Source organism: Numenius arquata, chromosome 3 (genome assembly GCF_964106895.1).
Source record: "Numenius arquata chromosome 3, bNumArq3.hap1.1, whole genome shotgun sequence".
NCBI lineage: Eukaryota > Metazoa > Chordata > Aves > Charadriiformes > Scolopacidae > Numenius > Numenius arquata.
The window spans coordinates 30673849-30692607 of NC_133578.1; the positions used below are offsets into that span (position 1 = coordinate 30673849).

At 40.3% G+C, this 18759-nt stretch overlaps 1 protein-coding gene across 1 annotated transcript; it reads left to right on the forward strand.

Moving 5' to 3' along the window:
* Window positions 1-210: 210 nt before the first annotated feature.
* Window positions 211-14214, forward strand: TMEM237 (transmembrane protein 237). The gene is made up of 13 exons (XM_074145572.1): window positions 211-240; window positions 2666-2697; window positions 3673-3683; window positions 4208-4264; window positions 5796-5909; window positions 6277-6391; window positions 7123-7283; window positions 7884-8007; window positions 9011-9202; window positions 10195-10268; window positions 10758-10851; window positions 12053-12174; window positions 14147-14214. The coding sequence occupies exons 1-13, from the start codon at window positions 211-213 to the stop codon at window positions 14212-14214; spliced, it is 1194 nt and encodes a 397-aa protein (XP_074001673.1).
* Window positions 14215-18759: the final 4545 nt, after the last annotated feature.

Genomic DNA, 18759 nt, shown 5'->3' on the forward strand with positions numbered 1-18759 from the left:
GGCAAAAAGAGACCCCGGCCCGCGGCAGCGGCCGGTTCCGCGCCGGGACGGGCTCGCTCTACCGACGGAGCCACCGGCGAGGACGCGAACTGGGCGCGGTAGGCCCGGCCTCCCCGCCGCTGGGGGGGCTGCAGCTCAGGCGCGGGGCGGAAACGAGCGCCGGCTCCTTCCCGCGGCGCCCGGGAGACCGGCGGCGGCGGCGGGCGCGGCATGGCGGCGCGGCGGGCGGGCCCCGGCGGGGTGAGGGCGCGGCGGGGCCGGGGCGGGCGGGGAGCGGGCGGCAAAGTGCCGGCGGCCGTAGCACCGCCGCCCCGCGGGGCTGCAGCCCGGTGCGCCGGCGGCTGGAGCTTGGTCCGCCCTGAAGAACTGTAGCGGGGCTGTCAGCGGCAGCGGTTGCTGCCGGGGAGAGGGAGATGAAGCGGGAGCGGGGCGCCCCGGGAGCGCGGCTCCTGCATCCCCGCTCGGCGCGGAGGCGGCGGGGCACGCCCGGCTGCTCCCCGTGGGCGGTGGGATGAAGCCGGGCGCAAGCATTTCCTCATCGCTTTCATATTGTCATCCGTACATATACCTTAAAAAAATAATATGTATGCAAAGCTTTAAATCTGCGAAGGCTGGTTAAGTGTTTTTCAGTCTTTAAGTTTGTGCGTATCTGCCCCCTCGGTGCCACGTCGGAGGTCTGGTGGCGGCAGCGTAGCTGGCCGCACTCGGGCAGTAAATGCATCTGCTTGGTGCCGTTTCATACAAGCCGCACTTAGGAGCGATGGCATTTTCAGCTCTGCATCCCAGCATGGACACCCGGGAATTGGGTAGTTTGGGTTTTTTTCTGCTTCCGTGAGAGTTCCCAGGTGCGTCCCACTGTCCCGTGGCCTGTGCTGACACAGGGCAGCGGCTGCCTGGGTTGTGGGAGTCTCTTGGCTTCAGGGGCACTATGGCTAGGTTAGTGCTCAGCAGCTCTTCTGCCAGAAAGTAAATGTCCCTGGAAACCCAAACTCAACCTTTCTATGGAGCCTGGAGTGAGCTCCTTCAGATTCTGACTAACTGGAAAGGAATCGAGTAAAGTTCATATTTATGGCAGTTGGGTACTTCGATGCAGATGGGACAGACGAGTAGTCACCACTTGCACGTGAATTGCCTTTGTTGCAAGGAATAAATGATACAGAAATTAAGTTGCTTTTCAGTTGTTTCGTAGAAGGTAACAATAATAGAGAAGTACTACAGAACACAGGTGTGCTACTGTGCAGGCAGCGAATGCTGTATAGAAGCCTTATTTTTTTAGGATTTTTTTTAGATTTTAGTTTTTTAAAATATCAGCTCTCCTAAATGTTTAATAATGACTGCCACAGGAATGCAGGAAATAATAAAAGTAGTGAGCTCTGACCTTTATCAATATTTTTTCTCCCTTATGGTGGTGCACCTGGATGGTGTGACCAGTCCTGACCAGTTTGCTGGATGCCGCTCAGGGTGTGCTGTTCTCTACCTGTGTAAATGGCAAATGCTGTCAGTCTTCAGCATAGCCAAAATCCAGGTGAGAGATTTGAGGCCTAATCCTGCAAACCCTTTCTTGCACAAGGTCTCTCCTTTGTTTTGGGTAAAACAAACTAAGTAAAACTTGTTCACTGGAGCCTGGACCAGCATATGGAGTTACAGGTTTTCCAGTGCAAGTAATGTTTGCTGCTATGGAACAAACTGCTGCTGTTTCAAACGGGGGTAGTACTGGGCCCTAACCCAGGAACAGGAAGGTTCACATCCAGCTAATCCTGGCTGCTAGAAGCTTATTTTTAGTTCAGAATTAGCTGAGGTTCAGCATGAGCAGCGTGAGGGAGCGAAGAACAGTTCACAGTGCCTCTTTCAGGGACCAGCATCAAATGATATGGGAAAGAAACAAGTGGTAAGTTTGTGGATCCTTGAGACTTACCAGTCTTACGGCCTTTTTTATTTCTGATATCAACTGGATTTTTGGACAGTGGGAAATATTTATTCTTCTATACTTTTTCAATATACTTATATAATACAAAATCTGAAAGTAACCTGTCTTCCTTTTTCTAGACAAGAGAAAGTGCAGGAGCTCAGTTTCAGGTTGTTAGTAAGAGATACTTATTTTTAGATTTTAGTTGTGTTTGACTCACTAGTAAATATTTTCAAAGTTATATGAAAATTAATACTTTATCATATTTTAAAATATTTTTCATAAATAAGCTTATTTCCTTTTTACTGCTTATTGTTCTGAATTTACAACTCCATTACTAGAAAACACTCAGCTCCCGCTGTATACTGTGTATATTGAACACATAAATTATTGCAGTATTTTGATACTTAAATAGAATGACTGATTAGCCAGTACCTTATATGAAAAGTGCAAATTATTTAAGTGAAGTTGAAATGCAAGCTGTGCCCCGCACACAGCTGTTATGTACATGTCCCTAATGCAGCGCCCATCAGAACTTTGGCAAAAGCATGTTATTCCTGTGTCGTGCTGAGCACTTTTATGTAACATCTCCATCAGGAGTCTCTTGCTACTTAAGAGGCGTATGAAGCAAAACATACTTAGCACGTTTTGACCATACCTGGAAACAGCTGATTTCTGTGAAGTGCTTTAGCAGGTGCTCAGGAAAGAGGTGGTTTCAGACTTAGAGAAGTTGACTTTTGTCCCTGTCTTGTCTTTCAGTGCCCGCCTCGTGCCCTCCCTCCAGTGCCAAGGTAAGATCAGTTCATTCCATGGAATCGATCATCGTTCTGTACTGCAGTGTTCTTAAAAGTAATGAAATTGAGATAAAAAAGTTTAATAAACATCACAGTAGTCATAACAGCTTTAAAAATACTTGCTTTTCTTGCTAATTTGTTGCCCCTGAACCCCTTACAGGGAATGCAAGGCATTTTAAACTTTTACAGAGGCCAAGAAATTTTACTACATTACCTCACTTTTAATACTCTGAGAGATAAACCCTTTAAAAAGTTTCAGACAAATAGCTACTTCGGTTTTATTAACATCTACTTTAGTTTTATGGGAGTCCCTCTTTTCAATCTCTTCTTTCTTCCCTCTTTATTTTGTTTCCTGTTCTTTAGTGTATTTGAATCACAGATCCTTCAGAACGGGAATTCCTGAAATTAGACTAGATATTCTTGAATAGGGGTATAGCTGTGTACCAGTTTGATATAATATAGGGCAAAATTTGGGCTTTTTTTCAGTGCCCTAGTGAGCAGTGTGGAAGGAAAGACAATTACATAGTTTTTTACATTGTATTTCCAAATTTCTTTAAAGTACCTGAAAGCAAATGTGATGTTCGTGATTGATGACAGAATGATAGTTTGGTTTTAGTAATGTATGCACTCAGATGTTTCATAACTTTTGTTGGTTTGTTACATATGAGGCAGTAAGACAAGTTTTAATTAGCCAGGTGATTAAAGCTTTTAATCGGATCCACAGCTAGCCAATCAAGAAACTGTGTGTAGTCACTAACAAAGATTTGAGTCTCAATGATTCCTTTGTACCCTTAACCCTGTTGTACACAACTGCTCATAAAGAGAACTAGGAACGGGAATAAGGAAATTAATCACAAAAGCAGCAGAGTGAATTTCACTGTTGTGAATTGTAATTGATTCAAAACTAACTTTCTTCTCATTTTTGTTTCTTTTACACTGCTCTTCAACACCTTTTTTTCCTTAAATGTGAAGTGGAAACCAAGGTGAGCTATTCCAGGATTAAAGAGAATTATAAACATTGGTAGTTCCTTTTGGTGTCACTTCATCCTCTCTTTAAAGATAGGGCCTTATGCTTTTGCTAAATGCAGGCTGATTATTTAAACTGCATGGATACCTGCGCTGCTATTGCTAGAACTGTCTGTTGTTTTTCTTTGTTCTCTTTACTGTTTGCTATTTCTGTATCAAAGGTAACAGAAAAGTTGTCACTGTGCTTTAAGTAAGAAGTTTATTCTTCAGAGCATTTCAGTTTTTCATGTAATGCTTGTGCATGCGCGTATTTAGCCTTTGTTGCACTTCAGACAGATTTCCTATCCTATTTTCCTGCCATCTTCTGTATGCATCCTGCTTGTGTGAATTGGTGAATTGTCATCTGATCTGTAAAAGGTGGAGGATGTTTTCACTTGTAAAAATGAATCCCTTTCTTAACTAGCAATAGAGTGGCTTTTAAAAAAAGGAAATGGAGATTTCTCCATGCTGTGCACCTATACTTCTGATTTATGTTCTGCAGATGAAATTCCACTCAGTCGTCCCAAAAAAAGGAAGCCCAAAGGAAAAACTCCGTTAGGTAAGGTGCTGCCAAGACTGGAAACTGTGGTTGTAATCCTGGGTGAGACCTGCGCTGTAGCCAAGCTCCCGACAGATACACGTTTTTCAGTCTTGTACTCTAATTTTGAGCAGTGTTCTCTGCTAATTTATTGCAATTGATTTTGTGTTGAATGACTGCAATCTTTTTCCCAAAGTGGTGTAATTTTAGAACAAGTCTGTCATGCTAACTGAAATAATTTGTTCCTCTGCTCTCTCTCTCCCTAGATCCATTCTTGGAACTGCTATTACAGCATGTCTTGATACTGAACATTGTTATGTTGAATGTGTTAAGTGCTTGCATTTTCGAATTAATTAAGATAAAACTCATTTAATAAATTGGCTCAATTTCAGACCTTGGCCAAATAAAGTCACAAGTTAATCATTCCATTGCCATCAAAGAGTTAAGAACCTAAAACATGACTAACAGAGCTTTGTATTTTTACACGTAGTGAATCTGTAGAACAAACATACCGGTTTGAGCAAGATTACAAGTTTGATCTATTTTAATAAAGCCGAATGTGTTGATAGAATCTGGGGGATTTCTGTAAACCAGTTGACTTGGGACTGTATGATGCTTTGATGAGTAAACCTCCTTTATTTGCTCAAAAGAGTGTGCCGTTGAGGGCTCACTGAAAGACCTTTAAATGCAACAAGCAGAGCTGGCAGGGATTACTGTTGTTTTCAGTGAGCTGAATGGTGGTGCAAAGTACACCTTGGCTTTGGCCATTACTTTGCTGGTTAATTATGCATTTTAGCACAGAAAACCTTTCTAAAAGGTGGGAAAACCTGTGCTTGAAGTGAAAACAAAAATTCAGTTATCATAAAAACTGCAGTACTTGGAAGAGCTATAAAAAGGCAGATGTGATATAAGATGGAGAAGTATCTTTGTCTTTCACGCAAAACGATGCTACTGCTGCTAGAATATTTGAGGAATTCATAGTAACTTCTCATGGAAATGTAGTTCCTCCAAAGTATAGTAATTCATCTCTCAGACTGGAGTAAACATCCTTCAGTGTTTTATTCTGCTCCTCCTTTATTCTTGTGGTGTTTGTTTAGCGTTTAAATTTCCCTTTGATATTGCGCTATTTTGCCTTAGCACGTATCTGTGTGAATCAACTTGTAACAAACTGTTAATTTTTCTTGTCACTTGCATTATAATCTTTGCATGTAGAAAAGAAAAACATAACAGTATAGATCTTTCCTGTGGTAGATTCCCTTCAGTCAGTCCTCTGTTATATGCCCAAATGGGAATTGTACTGCTTCTTGGATACTTAAATTTCCTCCTGGGCATGAAACTGTCAGGGTGAAAGGAGAGTTGATAGTTACCACCTTGTATATTCTTACCACATTAGTTTCCCAACTCTTATATTTTCTAGCCAGTACATTTTCATCTCAGCTGTAAGCTGGACAAATACAGACATTCTGCACAATGTAGCAAAAGGCAGCTTTTTCTTGCCTGCTTGTCAGCAGCTCTGAATTAAGGTTGCTGTATCTGTTCATCTGGTTTTCAGATGGCATCGTCCAAGCAACTGTTCGTCGGCAGTCTGAAAGCAGCGAGCCCCTAACTCCTGAACCTCAGGATGTCCCTCCTCAGAGGAAACGCAAGAAGAAGAAAATACCTACTGGTATGTGAAATAACTGTAGATTGGAAAGAGCACTGAATAAAACTTGGTAACACAGAAATATGATTGGCCAACTGTATTTTGACTTAAAACATTTCAGATCATGTGCTTTTGTACTTAAAACAGCTGAAAGGAATCTCTGAGTGAATGGTAGCTTCACGTTTCACTTTCTGATTTCAGATTCCATAGGGTACAAACCCTCATGCAAATAATGGCAGTACAGTTTTGGAACCTTCATATCAATCAAAGCTCAGAAGAGCATCACTTTTTTGCCACTGTGTTTATATAATAACTATATAAATTATAGTGAAGGTATTTTCATTTTTATGAAAGTTGTGAAACTTTCATGTGGTTTATTTTAAATCTTCAGATTCTGAGACCTCCTTTACCCAGCAAAATGTTGCATCCTTATTTCAGAATGGAAATGGCATGGATGTCCCTGAAGCTGAAGAAACAGTGATCCGCAAGCAGAGAAAAAAACCAAAGTGAGACAAAACTGGTGTAACTCATAATTCAGAATAACTGTGATAGTGAATGTGGCTGCGTAGCATTTTACATTGTCACATTACAGAGGTGTAAAATATTGAAGCCCACGATACCATTCAGCCTGTGCAGTAAATAGTACATGTGCAGTCCTTTCCAGGGTTAAGATGTAGCTTTCTTCACTTGTTTGTTTTATCTGTACCCAGATGCATTACAGTTCTGAATACATTTACATGAGCCTAATATTTCAGTCACAGACATGAAAAAAATAAACTGTGTAACTGCTTGCTTTCATTCTTAGTATCTTTTTCTTAATTTTATGAGAAACTTTACTGCTTTCTCATCCTTTTTGTTTGCCTTTTCTCCAAGAACTATGCCTTTAGTTTTAGTTGCCTTTCTACCAAAAGCATCCACTTACTCGGCCTTGTATTTAGTTGGTTTGTTTGTTTTGTAATTGTTAATCTCTTTATATGTATTTCTTCCCCCCTTATTGTTTTGACACAAGGAAGAATTTAGAGAGAAAAACCCCAAAATCAAGGATTAGCTTCATGGCTTTAGTTAACTAACTCTTTGAGAACTTTAGTACTTAAAATTATAAATGGAGGTAATATTATACAGGTCAGCAGCCTGATTGGTTCTTATCAATCAAGTTAGACATGTTAAATGTTTATAGGAGCCTCCAGATTTTACTTCATGTTCTTTCTCTGCCCCTTTGTATGTTCTGTGCTGATAGGAGACCTCGGCCAGCTGAAACACACAGTTCCAACGAGTTGGAAGTGGAGGAGGAAGACATCATTGAAGATGAGCACAGAAAGAGCCCAGATCAGCAGCCTGTGTTTGCTGCTCCCACTGGAATTAGCCAGCCTGTTAGCAAAGTGTTTGTTGAAAAAAATCGTAAGTACATCTTGTGATTTAAATAATTTAAGGACATACTGCACTATTGGGAAAAATTAAAGAAAAAAGAAATTTTCCAGCACAAAAATTATTTGGAAATAAATATACATTATAATTTTTTTCAACAGTGAATGTTAGTGTTGCCATGCTGGCATGTTTGGTTGAATTTTTGAATTCCATGGTGTGTGTGAAAAAGGCTGTTTGATAGTACCCAACTGAGCTTGTCTGACCTAATACTGTCACAGGACCTTGAGAAGAAAGTTATCATTTACTATATTGCAAAAGTCTTTCAAGTGGAAGTTTTTTGGTTTGGGGTTTTTTGATTTGCCTTTTTTTTTGGTTTTTTTTTACCAGGGAACACTGAGTAATTACCCAAAGTGCTTTGCACATTCTTAAATCATAGCCTGACCCACCAGGGTGCATCACACTGACAGAGGCATCTTGATACAAATGTAGGCTGACAAGGGGCAGGAAGCAGGAGACAAAATTTTCTGATGGAACTTTTGACGCTTACAGCTTTTTAACACTAATAAGTATTACCATAGAAATGATGATGGAAGGTAACAGTACTCTCTATAACTAATTTCCTCATCCTCTTAGGGCGTTTTCAGGCAGCTGACCGTGCAGAATTGATTAAAACCACTGAAAATATCAATGTACTTATGGATGTGAAGGCTTCATGGACTACCAGAGATGTTGCCCTCTCGGTGCACCGAAGTTTCAGGTGAAAGATAAATGTTTTAATGTAAATAACCAGAAGTCAGTGTTGGTTTTTTTCTTCTGTCTGAAACTTGGCACCTTTTCTCTATCATTGGGATGTTTCTTTCTTTCTCTTGGATATTCCTAATAAATGGTGGTTCAGGATGCACCAGGTATAAAGCTTCTTCGTTCTCTAACTTCTGGTATTTGTTGTCAAGAGTATCTATTTCTAGTCTAGACATCACATGTGAAATGCAACTTATAAAAAGAACAACTAAGGAAGTCATAATGCAGAGATTCAGACAAATTCTGAATAGCAAGAGATTGATCTGATAGCAAAAATACTAGAAACCTACGGAAAAAATGTTTAAAAAATGAGATTCACCCATCAGCTGTAATATGACCAGAATGAAAATACCTGAATTCAGATAATTCTCAAAGGAAAATCCTGGTTGGTGAAAAGGAGGGAGGTGTGAAATTGGACTGAGGCATAAGCTTGCACAAAATAGCAAAAAATTGTTTTACCATGTTGTGATACAGAATGGGAAGATGACAGGCATTTTCTTCTCTGGTGTATTTTATCTTGAAGCTTGCGCTTCCTTCTCAGCCTTTTCTTAGCAATGAAGATAATGAAAAGACTGACTCAAGGACAAGTTTAAGAGCATTGTTTAAGTGTAAGGGACAGTAGTCTTGGGAAGCTACAGGCAAAATGGGAGAGTGCAGCAAGTGAAAGTATTTGATTCTGGTAGCAGTAATGAAGGTAAGTAGTGATAGGATCAGGCAAAACATCTTGGTTTTCTTTGTTGAGCGCTCAGGTACAGGTGCAATCTGTCAAGGGAGGAAGTAGAAGTCCTGTTGCTTAGAATTTTCAGAACTAGGTCAGAAAAAGCATTCAGAAATAATCTGTGAAAGGCTGTGAGCCTGTCACAGCAGCAGCGTTGAACAGATGGATTTATAGGCCTTTTCTACCTGTAGTTCTTCGCTAATTCAATGTGTTAAATTTGTCTAATGTTCTTTTCTTCATTCAGGGTGATCGGACTCTTTACCCATGGCTTCCTTGCTGGGTATGCAGTATGGAACATCATTGTTATCTACATTTTGGCAGGAAATCAACTTTCCACGGTTTCTAACCTGCTCCAACAGTATAAGACACTAGCATACCCAGCTCAAAGTTTGTTCTATTTGTTGCTGTCTATCAGTACAGTCTCAGCCTTTGACAGGTAAAATATGTTTATATTTGAAAGGTGTACATAACTTGTGTGCAATATGTTCCATTCTCCTTCCTCTGGCACATTTTGATCTGCTGTTGATGATTTAATGTGATAAACTTAAGAGAATGATTTTACACATGGCTGGCTATGTCTACGGATAAAGAGAGTACTTGTGCATTCAAACCTTTGTTACACATTTCTATCCATTGTCTGCAGCCTTGCTTCAGTGTGCTGGTGCTGTTTGTGTGACCATGAGGTAAACCAGATAGGAGAAATAGCCTGGTTTTTTGTGGGTGAGAGGGGTGGTGGAGAACAGTTAATGTTTCTATCAGTTTACTTTTCTTGTGAATCAATTCCCCAGTCAGGTCTGCAACATGGCTGTGCAAACAGTTTTCCTGTCTTAGCTGGAGTTTCTGTATTACTGCTTAAGAGTGTGAATGAGCAGAAAGAGGAACAAAACCATAAACAGAGTAGACTCATAGATGTTTCTTATAGTAACAGGTAGTTTCCATGGCAGAATGGTAAGCCAGGGGAGAAGTCTGTTCTATGGAAGAAATTGTGATTTTTTTTTTTTTTCATTGAGTGGTGGCAGGGAGGAGGCCCAAGTTATTCTTAATTGCTCCCATACTAGTGTAAGCTATGTGGGCAGTTATATTTCTATACCTTATTATATACCTTATACCTTATATACCTTATATAGAATATTTCTAGACATTGAAATTAATGGTAAAGATTAGACAGAGGACAGATCTGTCCACATTCTCCCTGTTCCAGAAGGAACTGCAGTGTGAAAGCTACAAACCTCATGGAACATCTTCTTTAGTTTCGATCTTTCTTGGATTTGGCATAATGAGGATAATTGCCTGTGTGGAATATAGTTGTATATTAAAAGAGTCAGAAAAAGGTATCTTGCAAAAAGTAAAAGCAAAATTGAATACTGTTAGAGGAACAATATTATTATCTTATTGGGCTGTGTTAATGACTCTTGTTTTTGTAATCAGGATTGATTTGGCAAAAGCATCAGTTGCACTGAGGGGCTTTCTTACCCTAGACCCAGCAGCAGTATCCTCTTTCTGTAAGTATTCTGAAGTGGATAGGAAGTTGTCCAGAAAAGACAGTAAATGGAGAAATCCTACATACTGTTTTCAATGAAGTCTTCCTTCCTGGTTATTTTCTGCTTTAAAATAAGTGACTTGCTAAGTAGTTGAAAATAGCATTCAAAGGCTATGAACACTTTGCTACATATTTTTTAAAGCATTTGCAATAATAGCATTAGTGGGGTTGTTAGTGAGATAGTTCTTGTCATACTTCTGAATACAGAACACAGATCTAGTGAAAACCAGAATCACAAGATGCCACCCTTGATATAGCTGATCAATTGCAAAAGTGCAGAAACCGGATTTTGATGGGTCAGAGGAATGTTGAAGAAGAGAGAATTAATTAAAGGAGACTATCATTGGAGGCAGTGGAATGAAAGGAAAGAAAAGTAGTGATAATTATCATGTCGTGATGAGACAACATTTTTGGGCTTTATATCTGACACTACTAATTCCATTTCTTCCAGTGTACTTTGCTGCTCTTATCTTATCCTTAAGCCAGCAGATGACATGTGACAGAATTAATCTCTACACACCACCTTCAGAAAATGGCAGCATCTGGTAGGAAACTTAAGAAATCACTTCTGTAAATTATAACATAGACCACTTGGGAACCTTAGTCAAACTGGTGGATTGAAAAGCTTATACAGCATACATAGGAAAGTATTAATGAAGGATTTCATTACTAAACCTACTTTGTCTGAGCTTGTCCTGAATCTTTGATAATTTCACTGAAAAATGAGAACTCAAGGACGGGTTTGGTCATGTTGGTTGCAAATCCATTATACCTCAAACAAGAGCCTGTTGGAATGATGCTGAAAATGTCTGGCAGGAACCTTAAGAATCTCTTGCTGGAGAAATGGGACCCTACTGAGATAACACTTTTGTGTTCAAGGGTAGGACATTCTGTAGAGGTTCAATGCTGTTTTTGAAGGAGATGGTCTAATCTGTCCAAGAAGTGAATGTCATGGTATTATGAAGTAAGTGGTATGTCTGCCACAGGATGCAAGAGGTTAGCAGACACAGCTGGCATTAATTATGAAGCACTGTTTCATCCTTGGAGATCCAATCCAAAACTGTTACTTTCTGAAGTAGATACTTAATGGACCAGGAGAAGTAGAACAAAAGCATTTACATGAAAATTTGCTGGTTTGGGCAGTTAGATACGTTTGTTTTGGTTGTTTTTTAGGGCTTCTACAAATGTTTATTGAATTGTTTATTAAAAAGCCTAGATTCTAGGAACAAAACCACAACCTGCTGCTGTTACGGCAGCAAGAAGTGTCATAACCTTCTTAAAGCCCTATGTCGTCCACCCCACAGCATCTGTACACAAGTCCTTGCACTGGCTTCCAGACAGATTTACTGACTTGCTGTTCACTTGCCTTTCTGCCTCATGAGGAAGTGCTTAAAAATAAGATTGACTGATGACATTGTGCAGTATATTTCACCACAGTAAAATCTGACCATGCATTTGATTTTTATTTTATGTCCCTCGGCCAAGAAAAGGAATTTGCTGTTGAAATCTGCAAGTGGACATTCTTTATAAGATAATGGGGTTTCTTAGCTGAGGCGCTGTCTTTGGTAGTCCCTCGCTTTACCAGGCCTTTGCAACGCAAGGCCATAAGGATAGTGCAAGTAGTTCTGTTTTCACATCTTGCTTAGCAAGCTTGTTTTTATGATACTCTATTAAAATTATTATTGTAACCCTTATGTAGTATGTACCAGCGAACCCCTCACTGATTGGTTGATGTGCTTTTTCCAGGATGGCAGGTACAGAGGAAGAAATTGTTCAGCCATGGATTGTAGTGAATCTGGTAGTGTCTATTCTAGTTGGGGCAAGTTGGATCTTCTTGTCTTACCGACCAGAGCTAGACCACAGTGAAGGTAGGAAACATTAGTAGGTAAAATGTTATTTGTTTAGGCTTTTATCTGCTGTGCTCTGTGTTTGGTGTTCAAGACTAGTCCTGAGAAATTTTGTGGCTGAGCAAAACCAAGCGTCTCCTAGCAACTTTCCAAAGCAAGTGCTTCTTAGGATGCTGGTTGTCTGTGCTTGGTTTTATAAAGAAAAAAACATTAATTTAAAAAGGAAAAAAAAGAAAAAAAGCCTTGTTTGTCCTGGCTGAAGCAGCATGGATTTTGAAACATGAGAGAATGTGTCTCTTCTTCATTGAAGGGAAAAATAATTTTAACAGTATTTTGAATATTTGAAATGTATTTATTCTGCTTGTGTTTTAGGAAATACCCTAATGTTATTAATGTTCCTTTTGCAAATCCTGAATGTGTTTTGAGTTCAGTATTATTTTCAATAGAACATTGCAGTAGTTTTGCAACTCCTGAGCCTTGAAAAGTCAGATTTGAACTTGCAGAATAGGACTTCAAATGAGGACTGCTTGTCCTCATTGTCCAGGCTGGATGAGGGGGCAAGTGTCATGGTTTGGGCTAGACTCGCCAATGAAGAGATGACAGATGCTCTAAGGCAGACAAACAGACAGGATTCTCCTCTTTCTTCAGTGGCCGATGTCTCCTTTTCTTAGAAGAAGCTTTGCTAGAGATTAGGCCTTCTTCCTTTTGTTGTTCCCACTGGGATCCAAAAGGTATATCATAACTCAGCTTTCCTATCAAGTGCGTGCAGCCTGAGACTTGAAGCTATGTTGTACATAAAAATTTTAACTTTCAATTTACAAGTCCACAAGTATCCAAAGAGCATCATGAATCGAAGCACAGATTTGTGTTTAGGAGGCTGAAGAAGATTCAACATGCTTCTTCAGATTACGTTAGAATTTTAATGTACAGATTTCTGTTTTTCAGCTGGCCCCAGTTACTCTGCTTATTTTTAATTTCTCATTTAACGAGATAAAAAAAAAATCTAGGTGGAAGCCTTTACACTCTTTGATAGTAAAAACTATAATAGATGTTTAATTTGTATTTAAAACCCATTTTTTAAATAACAAAGACTTATTCAAGGAAGCCAGTGGCAGGATTTAATGCAGGGTTTGATGAGCTTTTTTGATATTTACAGTTGGCTACTATGATTAGAAAACCTGCTTCAGAAATTTCAAGAGAGAAATTCTGTTAGGACTTACTCCAAATAGTAAAGAAAGTTTAGTCTACTAAGGCTGAGGCAGCAAAAACATGTGAATCTCAAACTTGAGTGGATAAACCACATTGTTGTAACTTTACCACGTTGACAAGTTACTGGGAAAGACAGCCTGGTCTATATGCTTGAACGTGTGTCAGCAAGACAGAAAGTTCATCTACACTGAGGTGCAGTATAGATACGTAAGGGAACCCATTTATGAGAAAACTCCACCCTCAGCAGCACAGACCTCCACAAGAGCTACCTCATCGACTGCTTAGCATTCCTAGCTGAATTTCTCCACAAAGAGCTCTGCGCTGCTGACCTTAGGCTGTCTCCAGTACCTAAGCTGCCGTGGTGATAGCTAGCTGCAAGCAGTATCGTTCACTATTCTTTCTATCCCAGGTTCTAGTGTTGCTAACTTACACTGTGATACATAAAGCAGTTTATCCATAAATGAACAAGTCTCTAAACAGAAATCTTCCCTCAAGTCTGACATTCTCAAAACTTTAACAATCCCTCAATCTACTTTAGAGTTCTATTTCAGTGTCCAGGTTGAATGCAGGATGATACCGCGTATGATCAGCTGCTAACATCATTGCTAATTCTAATAATTCTGGGGGGCAACAATCGTTTTTTGCCATTGCTGAGTTGTTGGTATTATGATTGGGAAGAAAAGCAGGAGGCTTGGGGGAATGCCAGAACACTTTTCAGGAATAATGAAATCTTACTAAGGTGAAACTTTTAAAAGAAAACATAATTCTTTTCTTTCTCTTTTAGAACTGATGTTTCATGCTGAAATCGAGGAATTTCCTCAGGGAGATATCATACCCAGAGTCCAGCCATAGTGTGGAACAAGCATCTGCAAATATCGTAGCTGTGACTGATGGCTCAACATGATGTGTATTATAGCCATGTATTATAACTTTCGTAAAGAAAAAAATGTATTTTTATATTGTATATATTTGATTTTGATCTTTTTATGTATGCTACAATTTCCAAATGTTATTGAAAACTTTTATACTTTTGCTTTTTATTTTGGAAAGTAGATTATCTCTAGAGCATAAGGTCAATGTGATGTTGTAAATATTGTTACCTATATAGCCAAAGAAACTAGATGGATGCAGAAGATCAGGTATTCACTGCTTTTTTGACTGCTGTACAGTTTTCAACAACCTGGTTTTGTTACTAATGCTCATAGCAGTTGGCTTACCTGATTTGGCTAAATATTCTCTAGAGATTAAAACAAATTTTATGAAGAAAGTAGTTTAAGGAAGGTTATAACAAAACAGTTAGGAAACGTAAAAAACACAAAGTTAGTAAGCATAAAATAATTTGTGTTTAGTTGTCATATAAAGTATTTGCTAGAATAAGGGATTGGATTGTCAGGGATTTTGTTTTATAGTTCCTTAAAAGAGAACACTATTTTTCTTAATCTTCATTTAGTTCTCTTGACAAAGATCTTGATGATAACAAGTTCTTTCAAGTTGATGTAGATAAAAGAAACAAAAGTTTTAATGTTGCAACAATTTGGTCAGCTAATGAGTACCAAAATACATCTTTTAATCAAGCAGAGTGTTTTGGGTTGCCAATAGGATATATGTACATCCTGTAATTTCTCGACAGTCAGGGCGCATAACTATTACAAAGCCATTCACAAGAGTAGTATTACAATTTCTCCTTATCTTGTATGGCAAGGGTGTTATTCCCGATCTTTCTAAAGAAACTTGGATTTCAGACATGTTAAAAATATTCTTACTTCTTGGATAGAGTCTTACTTGATGGAGATTGTTGTGCTTGTTGTGTTAGGATGTGAGATGTTTGTTGTGTTAGGATGGAATGGGAAACTTCTTACTAAAATTGCAAGAAAATGCTTACTAAAGCAAACCAAAAACTCTGCAGCAACCCACCTTCTATGTAGTGACGTAGTAGTAATAGTGGCGGTTGGTGGGGTTTGATGATGATAGTCAACATTCTTTTTCTTTTATATTAAAGTGGCAAAATGAAAGCATTGCAGATGTGAATAAATACAGATGTATTGCAGGATGAAACAATCTCCTTAGTACACATATAAAAAGCTAGTTTGAAATCCATTTCTCAAGAAAGTATCACCTAAAGCCCCAAGCCTGTTTGGGCATGTTATTTAATATGTGTTGATTTTGCATTGTTTTACTTAATGTGTGTACCTAAGTGTGGTTGTAAAGGGTGTGCAGTTGTCAAAGTTCCCTGGAGAATTACTGTACTTTGTAATAGTGAAGAGTAGCCAGATAAAAGACTTGAAGGGGGATGTTAAAGAGCCAGTAACTTTTATGCTAGTTACCCGAGTTGTTTTAAAACAAGGATAGGAACATGAATAACCAGGGCTGCTGCTGCTCTGTCGATGACTTGAGTTTTGTTATGGCCATCCAGCAAATTTAAGTAATTCAAAAATTCAGCGTTCATGGCATCTTTACATGCTGTGGTAATCTTGAAGGGGGGAAAAAAAAAGTTCTACCAGAATTAAAAGATGTTCCACAGCTGTTGGCTGCATTTTGGGGCATTCACTTTGTCATGGGAAGATGTTAACCTTTGTTTGCAAATTGTTATGGCTCTTTTGTATGTATTTTTGCAAAACTGTGGAGATAAATTATGGCTGGCACTGCATTGTGCATTAAAAGGGAGAGATTCAGGGTGGTGTTCACCTTCAGTGTTGCACTGGAGGCTCTTGTCATCATTTAGCTGTAGGAGATGGTAGAATATGCACTACTTAAGTGATACAATGTAGGTTGTCACCACACTTTCTCCAGATGTGGTGTGTTTGATTTACAGAATTGTTGAGCTCCTGAAGATGAGATTAATAATGGTTTCTCTTTGCTGCTTGACATTTCTGTCACCTTAGCGTGCTAAGAACTGAAATTTTGCCCTTAAAGAACAGAGCTCAGGCAAAACTGTGCTAAGGCATCAAATCAGTACAGGAAAAACTTGAGTAACATCTTTGCTTGTTTTCTGACATTATTGCTAGAAATTGGCTTTCCAAGTATCCCTTGGACAAAGTGATGGTAGCCAAGAGCCAGATTTGTTCTTATTGTGAAATACAGTAGTTTGTTTAGATGGCTGAGCAGGGATTAAGTTAATGAACTTAATGGCATCAATATTTCAAACCAGGCTTGCCTTTCCAGTGTATCTTTTTGGGAGGGTCTGAGTATATGCATATTTAAGTTAATGAGGTTTGAGGTTGCCATTTAAAATCACACTTAATTTGATGACTAACTCTCTGTTTTACAAAATACTTTCCATTCCATTAAGCCTCACAATGTAATATGAGTTTAACTGAGCTTTTTTGTTTAGTTACTTGGAAAGTTTTAGAACGAGTTTACAAAATAGATGTTTGATTACAGAAAATGCAATATCTGTAGAAGCCTTAACTGAAATGCCTTTGTGCATTTCCATACCATTGTTTTTAATGCAGAATTTTGTGTTAATGAAAAATTTACAAAGATGTTAGTGCCAATTTCTTGTTTCTATGTATGTGAAACAAATGACTGCTCTAAACTAATTAGAAATTATTGTACTGTTTTGTCCTGTTTCCAAGTGATTAGTCTGTTTACAATAAATCAGTCTGGCTAACTTTTTCCCCAGTGCTAATGTTATGTATAATATATAAGCTCTGAACAGGTGATTATGGGAAAGCATTTTTTCTTTATTTGTGGTAGCATTTAAAATAATGGCTTTGCTTTCTCTCCATCAGATTCCTGCTGCTGTGGTCTTTTGCACAATCAGAAATGGTACTGTAAATTAGCAAGTAAAGTGTATTTTATCAGTTAATGGGCTGAAAAGAAGAATATTAAGAGGGGAATCTGACTGCTATCTTTAACCACCAATTAGGTGATTACAAAGAATACAAGAGTCAGACTCTTCTCAAGCTGCACAGTGAAAGGATGAGTGGAAACGGTCACAGGCTGCCTCAGGAAAATTACCATTGGCTACCACAGGAGTTATGACAGTGAGGATTTGGGACGGGCTGGGGGCGGCCCATAGGGGCTGACTATGGGAGCTCCGTCCTTGAGGCTGCTCCGGACTTGGGTGGACACAGCGCTGTACAGCCTGAGGAGCGGTTGGACCCAAAGGGGCCTCCAGAGCCCCTTCTAGGCTAAACTGTTCTTACTTTGCTTCTTAAAAGGCAGTCATTTAAAGTTTGGTTAAATTCTGGTTGTTTTTTTCTTTTAAATGTTACACTCTCAGATTTCTCAATGTGAAGCCAGGTGGCATTAATTTGAAAAGATTTTTTGGTATTGCTGAGGTAAACTTCAGGAGGGTTATGGTTAGTTAAGAATTAGCGTATTTGCAGCAGAATTAACTTAAATGACTGAAGGCTGTGGGAGAATAGAGTAAATCATCAAGTACGTATTTATTGCTAAGCCTTACCTTTCTCTTCCTTTTTCCTCATAGTGCTGTGGAAGTTGTATTCCTGAGTGCAGCTGTGCTTGAAATTGGTCTCTAAGCCCACAGGCATTTAGAGAAAGTATCTTTTTTTTTTTTGCCCCTGGATGTTATGAGTGTTCTGTGCCCCCGGGGCTGCTCGCTCTCTTCAGGGAGGGCCCGGAGGAGAGCTCCCAGCGGGGTGAGGCCCGTTGCCCGGCCGCATGAAACCCGCCGGCTGCCGCTTCTCGGACAGGTACTGTTGGGGATGTTTTTTACCCTGATTACCCAGCTGTCGGGGACGAGCCGTGTGTCTCCTCCCCGGTCCATTAATTAACCGATCAAGCCTGACCATTTCGTACCACCCGCTCTTCACCTCAGCCCGGAGCCGTTGCCCGCTGCGCCCCCCCCCCCCCCCCCCCCCCCGCGCGCGCGCGCGTGCGCGTGCGTAACGGCCGCTGGGGGTGGTAGAGGGGCCGCCATGTCGGACTCGACCTGAGGGAGGCGGCGGGGTCGCACGCGTCCACCCTAGACCTCGCCGCCTTTGCCTTCCTGCGCGCCGGGCGGCCGTCGCTGCAGTCCCTCCACCTCAAGCAGGAGGTTGCCGAGCACAAGGCGGCACGTTGGCCTTCGAGGCGCAGGCGGTGCCCTGGGAGAGCTGGAGCCGGGGCGATGGGCGGGCTGGGCCCGTCAGCCCCCGGAGCCGTAACGGGGTCGGGAGAAGGGGGACGCTTTATCTTGCACGGCTGTGCCAGGGCACGGTCTTTCTCTCCTCTTACTGGGTGTCGTTGCAGCCTGATGTGCCTGTGGGAGGGAAGCCTGCCTGCTTAATAGACTAGTTTCCATCCCTGCCTCATCTGGGGATGAAAAGACTTCTTTCTTAACGGGACTAGAGCTGGGTTTCTCTACCTCTTCCATCCACCTTTCTTCAGTAGTAGCAGCCAATGTATGCCTGTCTAGGAGCTGCAATCGAAACAGGAAACCCAGTCAAAAAG